Source organism: Centropristis striata, chromosome 3 (assembly GCF_030273125.1).
Source record: "Centropristis striata isolate RG_2023a ecotype Rhode Island chromosome 3, C.striata_1.0, whole genome shotgun sequence".
In the NCBI taxonomy this organism is placed as follows: domain Eukaryota; kingdom Metazoa; phylum Chordata; class Actinopteri; order Perciformes; family Serranidae; genus Centropristis; species Centropristis striata.
In genome coordinates, this window is record NC_081519.1 from 31,443,206 (window position 1) to 31,461,823 (window position 18,618).

Consider the following 18,618-nt stretch of genomic DNA (forward strand, 5'->3'; position numbering starts at 1 on the left):
TAATCACTAACAGGCTGACAGATAGCCATGGACCAGCTTGTCTAACTTCACTAACTAAAGAAATGTGTTATATTTTACTACACAAAGTAAAAGGCACATTGTGGTACTGTTTTTAATTGTTGCCCGTCTCTGTTCTGTCATGTCACTAGATTAAAGTGTCGCATTCAACCCTTGAACACTTGTGTTTCACTCCATCGATTCCACAATATGAGTTTCATAACAATCTTGAAGGAACATTATTCCAAACTTGCTATTTGTTTCTGCATTGTGACGATGCGTTTTCATTTGATTTTATATCAATGTATGGCACAAACATCCCAGAGAACCATGGGGCCTCCTATATCTGGTTATGTTGTGTGTATTATGTGTACTTACGAGAGCGTCCTCTCCAGCCGACTGCCAGTCGAGCCGATGATCTCCCCCAACGTACAGAACATCTGACCCAGGAAGTCCTTCACAGAAGAGAGGAGAGCAAAACATTTTATGCAGCATAATACAACCCAAATAGAGGCATTAGGTCAAGAACAGGCTTTCAGGATCTTAAGTATCTTTCTGAGAAGATTAGCACACTTGAAAGCAGCAGGACAAAAGAGTAAAACTGTGCTGCTCTGAAGAGCAAACACTGCTGACAGCGTACAAGCAGAGAATTTAAATCTACTGGCTTCTATCAACTCATTCATTCACTCTCACTGACTTACACACTCACTCACCCACCCATTCACCCACCCACCCACTCACTCACCCACCCACCCACTCACTCACTCACTCGCCCACCCGCTCACTCATTCGCCCACCCACCCACTCACTCACTCACTCGCCCACCCGCTCACTCATTCGCCCACCCACCCACTCACTCACCCGCCCACTCACTCACTCGCCCACCCACCCACTCACTCACCCACTCGCCCACCCACCCACTCACTCACCCACTCGCCCACCCGCTCACTAATTCGCCCACCCGCTCACTCACTCGCCCACCCGCCCACCCACTCACTCATTCGCCCACCCGCTCACTCACTCACTCACCCACTCGCTCACTCATTCGCCCACCCACCCACTCATTCAGCCCATAAAATGTTAAAACATATGGAGAAAGAAAGAGAGAGAGAGAGAGAGAGAGAGAAAAGTCATAGTCAAGAGAAGTCAAGAGAAAGCCATAGTTTCAGAGATGAGCCCAGATGGTGTATTATCTGTGGAACAGTTTGACTTTCTCCATATTTCCAAACACCAGTTAAGCTGTCACAGAAACACGTAAGGTCATTCAGCTCACTTTAGACAAATGAAATGAAGGGACAGGACGTGATGTCAGCCTACCTTCTGCTCATCCAGGTGGGCAGCCAGTAAGAAAAGGCAGACACAAATTAGAGGAGAAGCTGAAAAGACACAATGTAAACATCTCAAGTTGATATGAAAAAGATAGACCCTCCTTCTTCTTCAGTAGCTCAGTTTGAGGATATGAGCTGATGTCAAATGCAGTTTTTATTAGTTTTAGGTTTTTTGTAATGGGGTATGTGATAGGTGCCAGATTCAATAAGGTCACAATAAATGTTTCCTTTATTTCCTTTGTCTCATCCATCTCAGCCCCAATAAGTTTATTAAGTCATAAAACCAGGTAGATGAAATAGATTTCATATCAACCAAAAAGTTGACAAAGATGAAAACGAAGGTCATTTTCACTATAATTTTAGTTGGTTTTGTAACCTCACAATACAGTTTCAGTTAGTTAAAAACTCTAGTTTTTAAATTCTAGTTTCCGTTATTTAATTAGTTTTCATTAACTATAACAACATAAAGTGGGTCACTGGTAGACTAACATTGGCCCAAAGTGGGTCACTTTGTAGAGTAATGATTGACATTACAATCTACCAATCCTCATCCAAGCATCCAAAAGGAGCCACCAGTTACGTCAAAGGTCTGGAGAAGGTGACTATTTGCCGTTTCCATGGTTTCGTTCACCGATATGTAGAGACTTATTAGACTTACTACTAATAAGCAATAATTCTGAGGTTATTGAGGGAAAGCTCTTAGTTAATGTCTTACTGGTTGTATAATAAGGCCATGCAGAATAAGGCATTAATAACTACTTAATAATGACTAATTAAGAGCCAATATGTTACTTATTTACATGCTAATAAGCAACTAATTAATGTTGAATATGTGTTCCCTAATACAAAGTGTTACCAAAAAGTATTAACAATTTAAACAAAAGGAAAATCAAATTTAGGTACATTATGTACAATGTTGACAGAGTCAGCAGTTGAAGATGCACCATTGCACGGAGAATATTCACATTCACATTCACATATGCACATATAAATTAAATTTTAAAAGTAACCGGGGTGAAAAATATTGTACAGTGTTTATAGTGCAGGCGATGCAAGGCTTTAGTAAAAGATGAGCGGAAGAGTATGTTGATTTACTTCAAACAATAGACTTAAACGAAACTCTTCACACCACATTTTAATTATTTAGCAAACAGTAACAGTCATTCAGGATTTTCTTTTAGCTTTTTGCTGCCAGCTGGCAGTTTCAGACCTCAACACCAGTTTCCATGTCATTGTGCAACATATTGAAGCTGCTTACATGTTTTGAAAGGTTGGAGCTCCTGGTATCCACATTGTACCTGCAATTTAAGAAGAAAAAAACAACGGACTTTAGGTGTTTGCCATCCCCTAAAACATAATGCAACAGTATGCAATGCATACAGGAAAATAAAAAATGCAATAGGGAAACAGTACAGACTTCAGAAAGACCTCCCCTGTGTGACGTATCTGACAAGTTACACAGACACAATGGTCAGCTCTTCTGGGACTACAAAGATAAAAATCCTGTATGCCAATTTAATAATGAGATATGGTGTACATGCATAGGAGGGATGAAGACAAGAGTGATAAAAAATAAATGTATGGATCTGGAGCAGAACTCTGGGATCATTGAAGGCACTTCCTCTCTGGCATGTGTTGCTTCTTTCTCTTGCTTCAGGCTACTGTCTCCCCAAAGACTTCCTCTTAAGTACCGTCCTCTTTGACAACAATCCTGTTCATGTGTGACATCCACTTGTGTGTCAAATAACAAGGCAAAGAAACCCTGTATTCTTCTCTCTGGATCTCTTCCTCTACACTGTAAAAAATGTCTGTAGATTTTACGGGGAAAAACTGCTAAACCATGACAGTGAAAGGCAGTAAAATGATAAATGAGTTAATTCAGTTACTCCACTGTAAAATATACCGTGTTTGTAGCAAAAACACACTGTAATATATATACAAGCACTGTAATTTTTGCATTTATTTTTTGTTAAAAAAAAATTTTCTCATTGTTAAATGTACTAAATCTCTAACAGAAATATACTGTAATATTTAATGAAAAAAATCTTTAATTCATGAAGCATTTATAAAGTATTTTCAAGTCAATTATATGGCAGAACAGTGTTTCTTTTGTTGGAAAAACTTTTTATTTTTACGGTAAAATATGGAATAAAATGGCAATCTTAAAAGGGAAATCACCAATGCTAATATACTTTTTTACCGTGGCTACCACAGCTGCCATTTTTTTTTTACCATAAAAACAAAAGGTTTCTTTTTTACAGTGTAGGGTTAGTTAGTTTGCAGTCAGTATTTTTTTTCTCCTTTTTCTCTGATCTTTCAACACATGAGTTACAGAGCCACATATTTAACCTGACAGTGATAACATCCTAACTCTTACAGGAGATCCAAGGCTGCAGTAGATAGAGCAGAGGAGGTACAGCACTGAGTTATGTACTGAGCTATCTGCTTCAGCTTTACTTTTAACATACACTGTACATCTCCGTAATGTTGTGTTCTCTAGAGCAGTAGTTCTCAACCTTTTTGAGTCGCAACCCCCAATTTAACATGCGTGTACATGAACAGAATCTCACACACACAGTTCAGATCATACAAACTCAGTTGATACGACAAATTTATATTTATATGTTTTTTTATATTTTATTGTTACTTTTAATCTAAGTCCTTTGCTATAAGTTTAAAGGTCCATTCTGACCTCCTGAGTGTGTAAAAGTCAGCTTCAAGCGACTCCTTGGAAAGTAATAACTTGCTACTTTGGGATTTGTCAGAAAAGACATAAACTTACCCAAAAAAGAATCTAATTGACCACAAAATGATACAAAATGATCAAAAAAAGACACAAAATGACCAAAATATTCCATAAAATTAAGCAAAAAAGGACTCAAAATGACACATTGACCAAAAAAGACACAAAATGACCAAAAAAAGACATTAAATGACCAAAAAGACAAAGACATTAATACATGAACACTTTGACACAGTGGAGACAGAGCTGACTTCCGAAATGATTTGGCGACCCCCTGAAATCATCTCGCGACCCCAATTGGTCGGGACCCCAAGGTTGAGAATAGCTGCTCTAGAGAGCAGGAAGGCTTGAAGACAATGAGTGACAAAGCCTTTACTTTGGAGCCTTGTGGACTAGCTGCTCCCGTTAGCTGGGCTGAAAGCAAAGCTAACACAATAAAATAGTCAAACTTCAAATATTCAAACAGCAGTTTTCAATTCTTCAATGTCTAGAACACCTAAAACAGTTGGCACAAAACTTCCCCAGTTACTGAGGCATTTTCACTAGACAGCAAATTTAGCAAGAGGGAATGTTGGGACAGTTTGTTTATGTTCCAAGCTCTTCATTTCTTCTTCCTTCCCTCCTCCGTCTTTAACAACTGTCTTCTCCCTGTTTCCTAATATTTGTTATAACATATTTTTTTCAAATTTCCAATTCCTCCCATCTACCTATGACTGTCCCATCAAAATAAGCATTAATTGAACCAATGATAAGCCATTTCTCTACAATCACTCAGAGCTGAATCCCATAAACACTTTACAACATATATGAACCATCAGGACATAGTGTGGACCATTTCTACAACACTGTGACACTGGACTGACGTCATGTTTGTTGTAAATAAGGGTGTTTTTTTCTTTTGCACAATGCTGTAAACAAATTAGAATTGAAAAGAGCATATGCAGTAAATATATGGAACATACATACAGTGTGTTGTACTCAGTTACCTCACTAAATACAGTAATGTGTAACTTTACTGTAGTTTTCAAATGGCTGTGTAAATAGTATAAAATGCTGTCTCATTTTCAGGTAATGTCACCAAGATCTGATTTTTTTGCATTGAAAACATTTCCAGAGTAAAGTGTCAAAATGAAAACATGACAGAGACATTTGACTATCTTGTTCATAAACATGGTGTCAGGACTTTTCATCTTGATGTCTCTGACACTTTCATTAACATGAATACTTGCTTTTGAGGAATGAGCTATGACTCCATTTTGAGCAAGTGACACGATTTTGCAGGTTATCAACAAGGTTTTGCAGTTTGTACTAATTGTTTTGAGAAATACATTAACTGTTGTGCAAATGTAAAGTGATGTGAGAAATGCACCAAAGCGACAAAGTGTAGAAAAACTGTATTGTCTTAGGGCGTTTTCACACCTGAAAGTCCGAACCAAGGTCCGTGTTCTGTTCCATTGTCTACATTTGGTCCTGTTGGTTTTAGTTTCACACTGCAAAAGGAATAACGGACTTTACAAGACAATTCTCCTGGACACGTCATCTCCCTGTGTACTTCCGCGGCTCATTTTGTTTTGGTTATGCTGCGTTGTTAGGCCGGCCGGCATCTGACCTCAGTGTTACTTCCTTAACGTGTTTACACAAAATTAATCCAGCGAGCCACCTTTTACCTGTGCTAATACTTTTGCTGGTCTTTTGCTACCAGCAGCACCAGCTTAATGAGCAATACGTGAGAGTGCTTGGTTTTCCAAGATGAGCCTCCTCATCATGAGAAAACTGTATCTCCGTCGACAGGAGAGGAGGAGAAAACGGCTCGCAATCCTGCCAGTGATGGCAAAGTCTTTTCCTGTACCGTAATTCGAGAGCAGAAGAAGAAAAACACTTCCTGTCATTGATACGAAGGTCCGAACTATAAAAAAAGTTGTTTTCACACTGCAAAAGGGTCGGACCGAGACCACCTCTTTTGGTCGGACCAAACTTTGGTCCTTTGGTGCGGACCGTGGCATCTTTCAGACCTGGAATTTAGGTTTGGATCAAACTGAAAAGTCCTAAAGTCCGGACCAAACGAGATAGGTGTGAAAGCGCCCATAGACACATTTATAAAACGTTAACCTGGTCTCCAGTTCCAAAGTTCTGTGCTTTGTCTCCTCACTTTCATGCAGTAAAAAAAGGCATTCTGGATTTGTATAAATTGTTGTCAATGGATGAAATCCAGGCAGCAATTAGGTTTCCTCCAAAACTTGGTAGTGTGCAGTAGAAAAAGTGACATTTCCAAACATAGCAGGAGACAGGCTTTCTCTAGCACACTCCTCAGCCGAGGTCTTGTAGCTGTGTGATGGACAGGTAAGGGTTCTGCATGGTCAGAAAAGAGACCAACACAACGCTGCAGGGTGACAGGACTGACAACTGTGTGATGAACTCACGAACACACCCTGCATCGAGAGTAGGTGGGAATGCAAGTTTGAGAATTTTCAGAAAACAAATCCCGTACACACCACCTCTTTTTACGAGTTGTGCCAATGAGAGGGCGGTATTTTGGAAAATGAATATAATCACAGAGCCCACTAAAATCACTTCCATTTCCTGCTGCTTTCGATGTTTCATTTTTTTCTCGGTTCAGCACATGCCAAGTGTCGGGTTATAAGGCTCTGAAGAGGAAAGTGAAAGCCGGGAACTAATGGAAATAATGGAATTGAGAGGGAATGTAAAAGAGCCAACAGCTTCATATACCACCATGGCACTTTAGCTTGCCCAAAAGTGCCAAAGCAGTGCTCTCTGCCATTTTAAACAGTCACTCCACACACCCCACACACACTTTGATTATGTCTCTATCCTCCGTGTATCACCAGTCTTCAATCTTTCTCCTCCTCCATTTTAACAGAAATGTCTTTTATACAGCATAAGTCACCTTCATATTTTACAAAATCCTTCCCTTCCTCCCTTTTTTTTTTGTATTTCTTTGTGCAGCCCACACAGTTGGATTCAGATCACACAATGTAAAACTACAAGTGTATTTAGTGAATTGAGATCCACGCATTTGAGCTGCACAAAATCAGAATCTGTGTCAAGGATTCAGGGTGTAGCATCCTTTGTACCCAAGACTCCTGAGATTCTGGGTTATTTAAAATCTTGGATTTTCTCCTCTTCATGGCTTTATGCCAAAACATTCACTCCTATTTATAAAAAAAAGAAAACAGCAGTCAGAGCATTACAACGTGCAAAATCTGCAGTAAGGTCATTTAAGCTGATTCATATAGTCATCCTGGTGGTGATTAGTGCAGTGGAATCACATTAATGTCATGTAAGTGTCAGCCAGTAAAAACCAACACTGTAATGAGAGCTTACATTTAATCAGCCATCATGATCTGCCATGTGTTGAGGCGGACTACATCAAAGAGAGTGTAAATCACATCAAAGTCTATGTGGTGACAGAAACTTCTGGCCGCTAGAATTTACATTGTGTAGTCCATTACCTAGTATTCATTTCCAAAGAAAGTACACTTCTACACGCATGAAATCTCCCTAGATTGCTCTTCATGAAGAGCATTAAATGCAGTTGAAAGCTCTGAAACAAAGAGCAAGTAAGTGGGTTTTGAGTTTAGATGGTTATGTCATACAATATTTACACTGTAAAAAAAACCTGTTTATTTTTACAGTAAAAAACTGGCAGCTATGGTTGCCAGAACTTTACCGTAATAAATATGGTGCAACTTTTTCTAATATTACAGTAAAATTATATTAGCACTGTGATTTCCCATTTAAGATTGCCATTTTATTCCATATTTTCCCGTAAAAAATAAAACATTTTTCCATTAAAAGAAATGCTGTTTTGCCATATAATTGACAAGAAAATACTTTATGAATAGATTTTTACCATTAAATATTACAGTGTATTTCTGTTAGAGATATGGCGTTTAGTACATTTAACAGTGAGAAAAAGTATGTTTACAAAAAATAAATGCAAAAATTACAGTGATGGCTTGTATATTACAGTATATTTTTGTTACAAACAAGGTACCAGAGTATTTTACTGTAGAGTAATGTATTTTTCAAAAAGAAAATGTAAAAAAAACCTGTTTTGGCTGATATATACAGTTACGGTGTTTATTGTTACTGAAACTGAATTAACCCATTTATTATTTTTATGGTCTTTTACTGTCATGGTTCAGCTGTTTTCCACTGTAAAAACTATAGACATTATTTACAGTGTAAGTAAAAAGTTAAATCAGATAATAAACTAGAAATCAAATGATGCACTTATCATAAACAAAGTATCCTAAAATCAGACATAGTTCTTGGTTTCATTCAGAAGTATTCAAGAACTATGTGTGTTGATGTATATTAAGATTTTTCTTTGTAATATACATTTGATCATTATTGCCCAAGTAACATTAAAATTGATTCTATTCTATACAGTATTTTGAATGATGAATAGTGAACCAGTAACATAAACTGTGGGAGTAATCCATGTGACTGTGCATCTATTTCATAATCAGTAAAACTGTTGAGCCTCTTTTTGATTAGAAGTAGAATTTATCTTAATCATTTTCCATCATCATCAGATGGGACAGACTCACATATCATTGTAAAGTTTATGTGAGGAACAAGGAGCCTTTGTCTTTTCATGATAAACTCTATTTCAGTATATTTCAGTATTGGATCTTTGACTCGTGTTGGTTTATGGGGTTAGTCCAACATTAGATGCACTAACATGAATGTGTGAAAAGGGCAATTATACGAAACATTCATTATTATCTTATTCACATCCTAGGCCAGGGAAAATTCGAGTGCAGTGTACAAATAAAAAGCCAATTTCACACCAGAGCACAGTATGTATGATGCACAGGCAAAATCTAGAACAGCCTTAATTACATTTTTCGACAATTACCAATGATCGCAACACCTGTGCTCTCAGTGTGATGTCATTCATGGCTGTGGTAATGCTCTAGTATTTGTTTAGTTGTACAGTGGACTGGTCTGCTGGGTTTTTAATAAGCTCACACTATTGCAGGATCCATGACTGAGGCATCTCCCTTTCTCTGGAACGCTGAACTCAGAAGTTTAAATACTGTTGTATAAAACCTGGGATACATGGTGGTCTAGTGGTTAGCAGTCTTGCCTCACAGCAACAGGGTCACCAGTTCAACTCTGGCCTGCAGCTCTTCTGTGTGAAGTTTGCATGTTCTCCCCTGTGTCTTCCTCCCACAGTCCAAAAACATGCAGTTTAGGTTTAATAGATGCCTCTTATGCTCAGTTGGTAGAGCGGGTTGCCCACCGATTGGAGGGTTGGTGGTTCCATCCCTGACCATGGCAGCCTACATGTCCAAGTATCCTTGGGCAAGATACTGAACCCCATATTGCTCCCGATGCTGCGTTCATCTGTGTGAATGAATTCCCAATGGTGGCAGGTGGGACCGTTTAGGGTAGCCTCTGCCACCAGTATGAATATGTGTGTGAACAGGTGAATGAGCACAGTCTGTATTGTAAAGCGCTTTGAGTGGTCGCAAAGCGACGAGAAAAGCGCTATATAAGTGCAGGTTCATTCCATTTACCATCTTAATTGCCTGTAGGAGTGAATGAGGCTTTCTGTCTCTATGTGACAGCCCTGTGATAGTCTGAGACCTGTCCAGAGTGTTCCCCACCTCTCGCCCAATATCAACTGGGATCTGCTCAAGCCTTAATTACATCATTACCCCAAAAAGGAACTTAAAAGACATCTGAAACATATCTCAGAAGTTTATGGGCGAGATCCCATCAGAGAATTGGATAATGTTTTATTGGCAGCAAGAACCAGTTTTAAAGAATGGCTGAGGCTCATTAAAATTCTAAATTTAATTACATCTTGTGACATCCTTTTCAAATCCATCATTGTACATATTCTCCAAATTAAAAGAAATAACAGGCATTTTTATCAAAAAATGGAGCAGAGGAGACAAAGCTGCTATTCAATGAAGTGAGACATTAGGAATACAACACCTCGACACACGACTCAGCAAAGTCAAGTCAACGACCTGAATCACAACTGTGAACAACTATTGGACATGTCAAGGCTCTCGCTAAACTTTGAAAGTTGAAGATTTTCACTTCCCCACAATCGTAATAAGTCCCTGCAAACGTAATAGTTATTACATTTGTGGGAAATTGCGTGTTACGTTTGTAGTAGGCGGCGGCTTTTATGTTTTTGCAAAATGTATTACGTTTGTGGGATTATTACATGAAAAGCTGCAGTTTTTATTAGCGTCTAGCAGTGCTAAGAGCACTAACAGGGCTAACATGGTTATTGAGTTCGCTCACACTCCCAACCTGACTGATCATGCTGTACAACCACTTTGGGTTCAGACGGCACTATCAGCCGTGCTAGAAGTGCTAGCAACAGGCAACATTGGTGTGCTGACGGAGCAATCCGAATCTGATCATCCTCAGGGTTTCTGCAACATCGCTGGTGGAGTTGTGTCAACTTGAAGCCAGGTCTGATATATCTTCTTCCTCTGTGCCATGGAGCTCTGGTCCAAACACATCAGTGAGTCACACTGTTGCACTGGGTGACATGTTCAGTTATGAACAAACACACACAGAGTGTAGTTTATTTTGACTCAGTCCCACATACAGGGTCCTGCTGACACAAATACTCACTAGAGCACAGGATGTGGATTCATCTGCCATTTGAAAACTGTCCCCAATAAATGCACAATTTATTCCTGTTTAAGTATTACTAGACTACCGTGATGAGCTGAAGAAATCAAGACTCTTTTAAAAAAAAATGAAACTCTATATTTGTGATCTGTTTTTAAAGATTTACCAAATCAAAATCAAAATTACATTATTCATCCCCAAGGGGAAATTCAGTTAATCTGTTAGCTCTGTTGGAATGAGACAGCCTGATTTTGTATCTCTCTGTCCTGCAACAGAGAGAGAGGAGCCGTCCACTGCTGTTTTTTTGGTCCATAAAGGTTTTGTGTAGCGGATGATCTGGGTATTTCAGGATGGCCTGAACATGTTGACAGGTCATCTCTCCACCACCTCCTCCAGTGTGTCCAACCTGGCTCCAACCACAGAACCAGCTCTTTAGACCAGTCTGTCCAACCGCCTTCATCTCTGTGTCTGATGCTGCCTCCCCAGCAGACTGCAGCATAAAACAACACACTACCACCACAGACTGATAAAACATCTGCAGCATCTTACTACAGATGTCCAGAGATCTGAGCTTCAAGAAGAAAAAAAGGTGCCTTTTTGTAGAGAGCGTCTGTGTTTACATCTTCAACGCAATAATAGAACTATAACTACCAGCCAAATCTGGCATTCAAACGACATATTTCTGTAAAAAAAAAAAAAAAATCCAGTGACAATACTTCAAACAATATATTGCTTTTATTGTCAAGATTCACCAGTTCAGTCCATTCATCTCTCATTCCTTATGGAAATAATAAATCACTGTGCTCCACATCTATCTATTGTGATTCAGTCGGCTAAAAATAACCTATGTGGAGAGGTGGGACTTTAATAATTGATTCCCTCTACTGGGATGCTCCCTTTTATTGGAATCCCCTCTCATGACCCTGTATCAGGGAGACCACAGCGCTCTCCTGGGACTCAGTACGATCCATATCTGGGGCATGCTGAAATCAGACTGAACGTCAGTTTAATCCTGTTTCTAAGACACTGTTATTACCAGTTGTTGTTATGTAGGAATGTGAGGCTGTAGCCACAACAATGAAGATGGAAAATAGACCAACAAAAAGGGTATTTCATTATCATATTACTGACTAAGAACATGTTGAAATGTCAGGAGATTATAACATATGACAGTTATGTAAAAAAAAAAAAAAAAAAAAAAAAAAAAAAAACTAAAGAAAAAACAGGGCAATTTTATGAATGTTAAACAGAGGGGGATGTTAACATTTTTGTTAATATTTGGAGGGAAAATCTTCCTGCTGGACTTGCTTGGGCGAATAAAAATACTGCCAAAGTTATTTTGTATTCCAAATAATACCCATTTTAGTCCCAAGTGCATATTTTTGAACAACTTGCTTAAGACCATCTAGAATAAAATAATCAGACCAATAAAGAAGGAGATTTTAAAACATTCTACTGGGCTGCACAGAGCAGTTTGGACAATCCTTTACCTGCAAGGAAACAAATTGAAAGTCTCCATCTTGACAACCTCCTGTTGTCATCAGTTCCCTACAGTATGTACCATCACTCAATTCTTCAAAGTCTATGACAGCTTAGCCAATCATTATACTGTATACATGTTTGTATCAATAATCTAAATGCGTAGCTCTTTGGTGCAACCTTATAGGATAAGCCACCCAGCAACGTATAAGGTAATTAAAATGAGATCCACCTTTACCAGCCGCAACTTTAAAGTAATGTAGACATTCATGCAATAATTCTAATTCATGAATATAACTTATATTTTAATGGTATGAGTCATTCTGCATAATGGGTATGAGTCTTTTACTTTGTGTACTCTTACTTAAGGAAGATTTTGAATGTAGGACTTCAGCTTTAACGCAGCAGTTTTAGACCGTAGTCTTCAGTGTTGTAGTCAAGACCACCTAAACAGAGACCAAGTCAATACCAAGAGCACAGTATCAAGACCAAGACTTTGAGGAGTCGAGACTGAGACAAGACTAAGACCGAGGCTGGGTGAGACCGAGTCAAGACCAAGACCAGACCAGCATCCCACACTGCATGATACACTTATGATAAAATGTGGAACATGTGAACCATAGGCACCCCTCAAGTAGATCTGTAAGTAATCCACATTCCCATAAATACACCCAGAGAAAACAAATGAAGATTCTTGTTCATTCGCCTCTTTTGTTGACCTATATCATATGTATGTATAATGAAATGTCTTGAGAAATTAATCAAAAGGCACTGAGATTAATTTAATGTGTGGAAATTTTCCTTTGTTTTCTACATCCATTGTAACATCAAGTTAGCTAATGCAGTGAGGTAATGTGCTAATATGCTTGCGTGTCTAGCTAGGGGGTAAATATCATGATATCATCAAATAAAACCAATGTCCTGAAGCATACATGGTTAGCAAACGTGTTTAACTATTATTCACTAAATCTTACTTACACTTAGATTACTTTTCTTTATGTTTCCTGTCTAAGTGGCGGTGAAAGTTGGGCATCGTCCCAGCCCCTTGTTAATGTTGCTCTGCGGAATTTACAAGTTGCTGTGTTTTCTTTTTGTAGTTGTGCACAAAAAATCTTTGTGGTTCAGGTAACCAAATTTTATTACAGACGAGTTGGCCGACATCTTCTCTCCTCTTCTCCTGTTATTCACATGCACTTTTGTGGGGGGCGTGTGAAAGGAGGCGGGAGGGGTGACAGCCGTTAATGGTGACAACAATTTAAAATGATATACGAGTCATGATATTGGTTGTACTCGAAGCAATGCGATTTATGCAAAATCACAGTAATGATATGCCCGTGTGGGATGAGCCTCTCCGCACTCCAACAGATAAACAACAGATACCTTTGAGTTAGCGTAAACACACATAAAATGGACATAGAAATAACTAAAAACTCAGACAGTGCACATATCTCCTTTCATCACATTGTTAAACACAATAGTGTTAGTTAATAGTTAATATATCAGAATACTTGACATTTATTTACCGTGCACCGTTTACAGTGTTTAACTAAAACAGTACAAGTAAACACTGAACAAAAATGGCGACTGCGCCAAACAGAGAACGCAAAACGCGAAATACGGTGTCCCGCAAAGGACAAAAAGCTAAACCACCCCAGGCCGTACATTACACCAGCGCGCCATCCCCTGACCACCTGAGGCAACGACCTTACAATATTAACAAGTAAATCCAAAAATTCAAAAATTGTGGTCTTGAAATAAAATCCAGAGTCCGCTTTGTCCGAGACCGAGACAAGTCCAAGTAAAAATGCAGTCAATTCCGAGACGTACAACAACACTGGTAGTCTTGTTACTTTGACTCAAGGAAAAGAACTGAATGCAGTGGCCTCATTTTACGTCAACTTTATTGCCCCTCATAAAAGAAAATAATAAAACATTGCAGTTAGCTCCATGGTATAACCCCCAAACTCTGCCCCGTCAGGTGAAAGTAAATGGTGTTCGACCAATCTGGTAAGATCTCATTTTGCCTCGCAAGATGCCTTAAAGCATAAAAAGCCGTTCCTAATGCCAGAGCAGCCTGTACCTTGACTTTAATGGAGGAAAATAAGAACAAGTCAAGGTTTCTCATCAGCACTATAGAAAGGCTGACAGAGATCCACAGCTCTATTGGGCCATGTATTCCTATAGCTCTCACTGGTAACAATTTTATGAGCTTCTTCAAGGATACAATTCAACCTATTAGAAATAGCCCTCAACTGGCACCAATTTATCTTTCAACCCAGGAACCTTGGAAACAGCTGTAAAACTTGATATCTTGCCCAAGGATACTTCGACATGTAGGCTGCCATGGTCAGGGATCAAACCACCAACCATCTGAGCAATGGGTGACCACTCTACCAACTGAGCCACAGCCATGGCCTTGCTGTTGAATGCAAGGTTGGTAATATCAAGCAGTATCACAAGTAAAAACATGCTAGCTTCAGTGCAGCGTTCCCAAATGGTAGCAAAAAAAGAGAAGATTGCTTTTAAGTTTTGTTCTAAACATTATTCATGTTTCTTCATTATCTGACCCCTGGCCTCCTGTATTTTTCCAGAAGTGGCTTCCTGGCATAACAAGTTGAGTATTCATGGTCTAGTCCAGGGGTGGCCAACCAGTCAGAGACCAAGAGCCACATTTTTTTACTGTGTTACCGCAAAGAGCCACATCATACACATGGGCATAGATGAACATCACCCCATCCCTTCCTCACACACACACACACATACCTTTGCTCAGCCAGATTTATTGTAAATGTCACACACCAACATGATAATGACAGAAATTGACTCCTAAAGTACTAAGACCACAGGCCAGTCTTTTCAACAATGAACATTGTTTGCACTGTCTCACACAGACAAACTCCCAGTTCAACCAAGTCCACAAACATGAATAAAATAATTTACAATAGCGTTTTTCTTTTACTATGCCTTTTACTTAGCGTTTGACTAAAATACCTTATTGAACTTGTGCAATCTTCCCTGGTCTGCCCTGTTCGGGACATCGCCGAATGTCACCGGAAAGACCCGAGTAGTCCCGAGTAGACCCGAATGAACGACGAACAGTTCCGGAGGAAAAGTTACCAGTTAAGTGCGCCGCTGCAGCCGCACATCCTCGGAGGTTACGGCAGAGTCAAACTGAGCCTAATCATAACAGCCTCTTATCACTTAGTGTTCGTTGTGTGTGAGTACAAGTTATTTGCATCGGTTGATTATTATTATTTGCTGTATAATGTGCGTTTTTATAGATCTGGACCGGTCGCCATGTTGTGATGCGTGATCCCGCACATAGAGTTTTATTTTTGTAAAACCTCACCACAGCAATCCCTGTACCTTGTTCATGTGTGAAGCAATTAAAGAGGATTAAAAAAAAACCTCTCTGGAGTAGCTGCAGTTTTTCTGACAGAAAACTAAGGCCAGACTGTGTACGCCAGCATTCAAAATATAGTTTACAGAACTCAAGCGAAGCGCACACGCACATTAAAAAAAACAAACACAAACACAAACTTCGATATGAACGTAAGAGCCGCATGAAACCGGGCAAAGAGCCACATGCGGCTCGGGAGCCGCGGGTTGGCCAGGTCTGGTCCAGTCACTCTAGTGCTTCCCTAACTCAGCTTAAAAGGCTCCAAATAGTTCAGAAGAGAGCAGTGCTCCATCCTTCCTTTTTCATAGAAGACAGATGTATTTTCAGTTTCACTAATTCAGTTACATCAGAAATTAGCGATGTCTCGTTCTTGAATGATTGCTCTAAAGAACAAATTACTATGCAGAACGAAACAAACTGAATCCCTTCCCGAAAAGTTTTGTTCTTTTCTCAACTCCCATTCCGAATCGCATCTCTCTCTCCAGACCGTACTTACTGCCATTCCCTGTTGCATTTCCGTCTGTGTTTCAGTTCATGTACTGAAGTACTAGGACCGTTGAACGAGATTCCTGATTTGCTCTGTCTCACTCAGTGAGACGTTCAAAGAACGTACTGCCTCCGCCATTTGGTTCACTGAAGTACTGGTACAGTGAACTGGAGCCCTGTGAGAGTTGCCTGTTTTGATAACGGATGCTTTTATTTTGAAAGGACGAAAAGAGACTTGACTAAATCAACTGAGATTAAACTGTAAAGATATCGCCAAGAAGTTCAATGTTTTATGTTTAATCACCCCCCGAAGAGGCATAAGGTTAGTTTTCACAGTAATCTTGCATATTTAATTATTTTTTGTGTTTAAATAAGTTTTGATACGGTAAGCTAGTTTTGCTCCAATTAATAGTCTTGTGTTTCTATGTGTTTTATATTTGTTATTGCAACTCTAAGTTTGCAAACTGTAGCTTTATCTTACTTAATTTTCAGCAAATTTAATTTTTCACGTATGGCAGTTAGCGAGCAGAACGGAGAGCTGTGAGTAGTGATACACAGTCAGAACTCTTGTTAAGTAGTGAATGATTCGTAGTACAATTCTTTTGTACTTAACTTTTTAAAGAACATATTCTAAAGATTCAGTACACTGAAAAGAACTGTCACCACTATGAGAAATATTGTTGTTACTAAGTTGACAAATTATATACAAAAAACTTACTGTAATTTTAGGGGAGAAATGATGATCATACTAGTCAAACTGTTAAAGGTACATATATTTTACTAGAAAGGTTAACAAGTGCAGTTTTAGATAACGTTTTGCCTTTAATTTGGTAAACAAGGAAAGTAAATTATCATCAAATCTTCATATTATTATTTAATCTATTGTTAAATTGTAATGTGCACTTAGCAACAGCTTTGAACTGTTGTGATTTTAACATTTGCTTCTTTGTAGATGTCCTTTAGTGAAATAAGGTATTGAGGTATTTTAATGAGGTATTTATGTTACTTATTCACACTTTAATATGTCATAAATGTTTAAATGCGATCCGGAAGCGGAGGTGAGCACTCTGTCTTCTTGCTTAAAAAATGACCTATATTTCCCCAATACTTATAATAATTGGGCACTTGTAAGATATGCATACAGTAAAACAAACAAACAAATAGAATACTTAAAAAGAAAATACCAAAAGTATTTTATTCTACTATATTTCTTTTTGCCGACCTGGACTTTGATTAAGTTCCCTGCATGTAAAGTTGTTGTCTAATTCATGAGCAGCTGCATAGAACTATAATATTTATATTTCATTTCCAATAAAAAAAATGTGAAGGCCGAAAAGGAGCAGAAGCATTTTTGAGTGACATAATTTGCATAATTTTTTTTTTATATTTAATTTGTGATTCAAACACCTTGCATTACTTAAGTTATGTTAAGAGTGCACTTTGTGGAATTCCATTAGAAATTCAGGGACAATGTCCATTACTTCCATCAATGTGTTGTGCAAAATGTGCACACTAGTAAACTACTGGTTTGATGAGTGAATTATTTCCTCTTTACTGAAGTGAAACACTTGAATATAAACCACCATTGTAACAAAAGATTTGCTGTCCTGTGTCCCAGGGAAGGAAGCTTAATGCTCAGGGCCAGGAGCTTGGACTATTGTGCAGGCAGAATAACAACATTTTTTTCAGATTGTAAATTCATTTACAGCTCCTTCTTTTTCCTCATTGAATTTGACTAGCTCTGGGAACACTACAGCATTATTTTAAGTTAATATTTACAGTCTTGAATGCCATAAGTCAGGTCATTGGTGCTGGCAGCTGCCCCTCCACTTTATGCCCCTGTCCAGCAATGCAATTTAGAGCAGACAAATAAACAATTTGAAAAATTCCACACCACCTGTAATCTTCAATGCTCACAGCCATAAGCAGAGCAACCGCAGTAGCAAAGGAATCATCGTCACTACCTGCTGTTAAGAAATGTAACAGCCACCACACCAATGGTGGTGTGAAGGAAATTTGGTGTTTCCTGTCATGGTTGGACATGAAGTAGGCGGCAACCTACTTGATACTCAAGACGCAAGGCCTTGTGGGAACTCAAACTGTGAACTTAAATCTGGTGACACCATGTGAGGGGAGAAAGTGTAAAGATGTGAGGTCTGTCCTGATGTGATGTATAGGGTGGAAGGTTAGGGCCATATTGCCTCTTGCTGAAGAGCCAATGCTGGAACGTGCAACAACCACAAGTGGAGCGGTGTACGGGACTTTGTTGCTTTGTGAAATAACCATCCGGGACTGAGCGGTGTATTGGAGTACGGATGTGTTAATAAAACCTGGAGAACTGAGTATTGTGTGCTTCTTGTTTGGCCAGCTTACCCATTAACTTAGTGCAATTGTCAAAATTGCCACAACAGTGGTAACTAACCAGCACAAAGATGAAATGACCAAACCACCATGTATTGAACAGACACAGTACAAGCAATAACAAAAAGTAACTTTTGCATTGTGGAACATAAAACAGACAGCTTGATCAACTACTCACTCCAGCACTGGGCATG

At 38.9% G+C, this 18,618-nt stretch overlaps 1 protein-coding gene across 1 annotated transcript in view; it reads right to left on the reverse strand.

Annotated features, from left to right (window-relative positions):
• The window catches only part of LOC131969091 (copine-9-like), a 187,009-nt gene that overhangs the window by 100,880 nt on the left and 67,511 nt on the right, over nucleotides 1-18,618 (reverse strand). The window contains exons 5-6 of the mRNA XM_059330229.1: nucleotides 2,584-2,623; nucleotides 376-455 (exon numbers count right to left, since the gene is read on the reverse strand). Of these exons, the coding sequence (XP_059186212.1) occupies nucleotides 376-455; nucleotides 2,584-2,623 (120 nt within the window). The remainder of the gene's footprint in view (nucleotides 1-375; nucleotides 456-2,583; nucleotides 2,624-18,618) is intronic.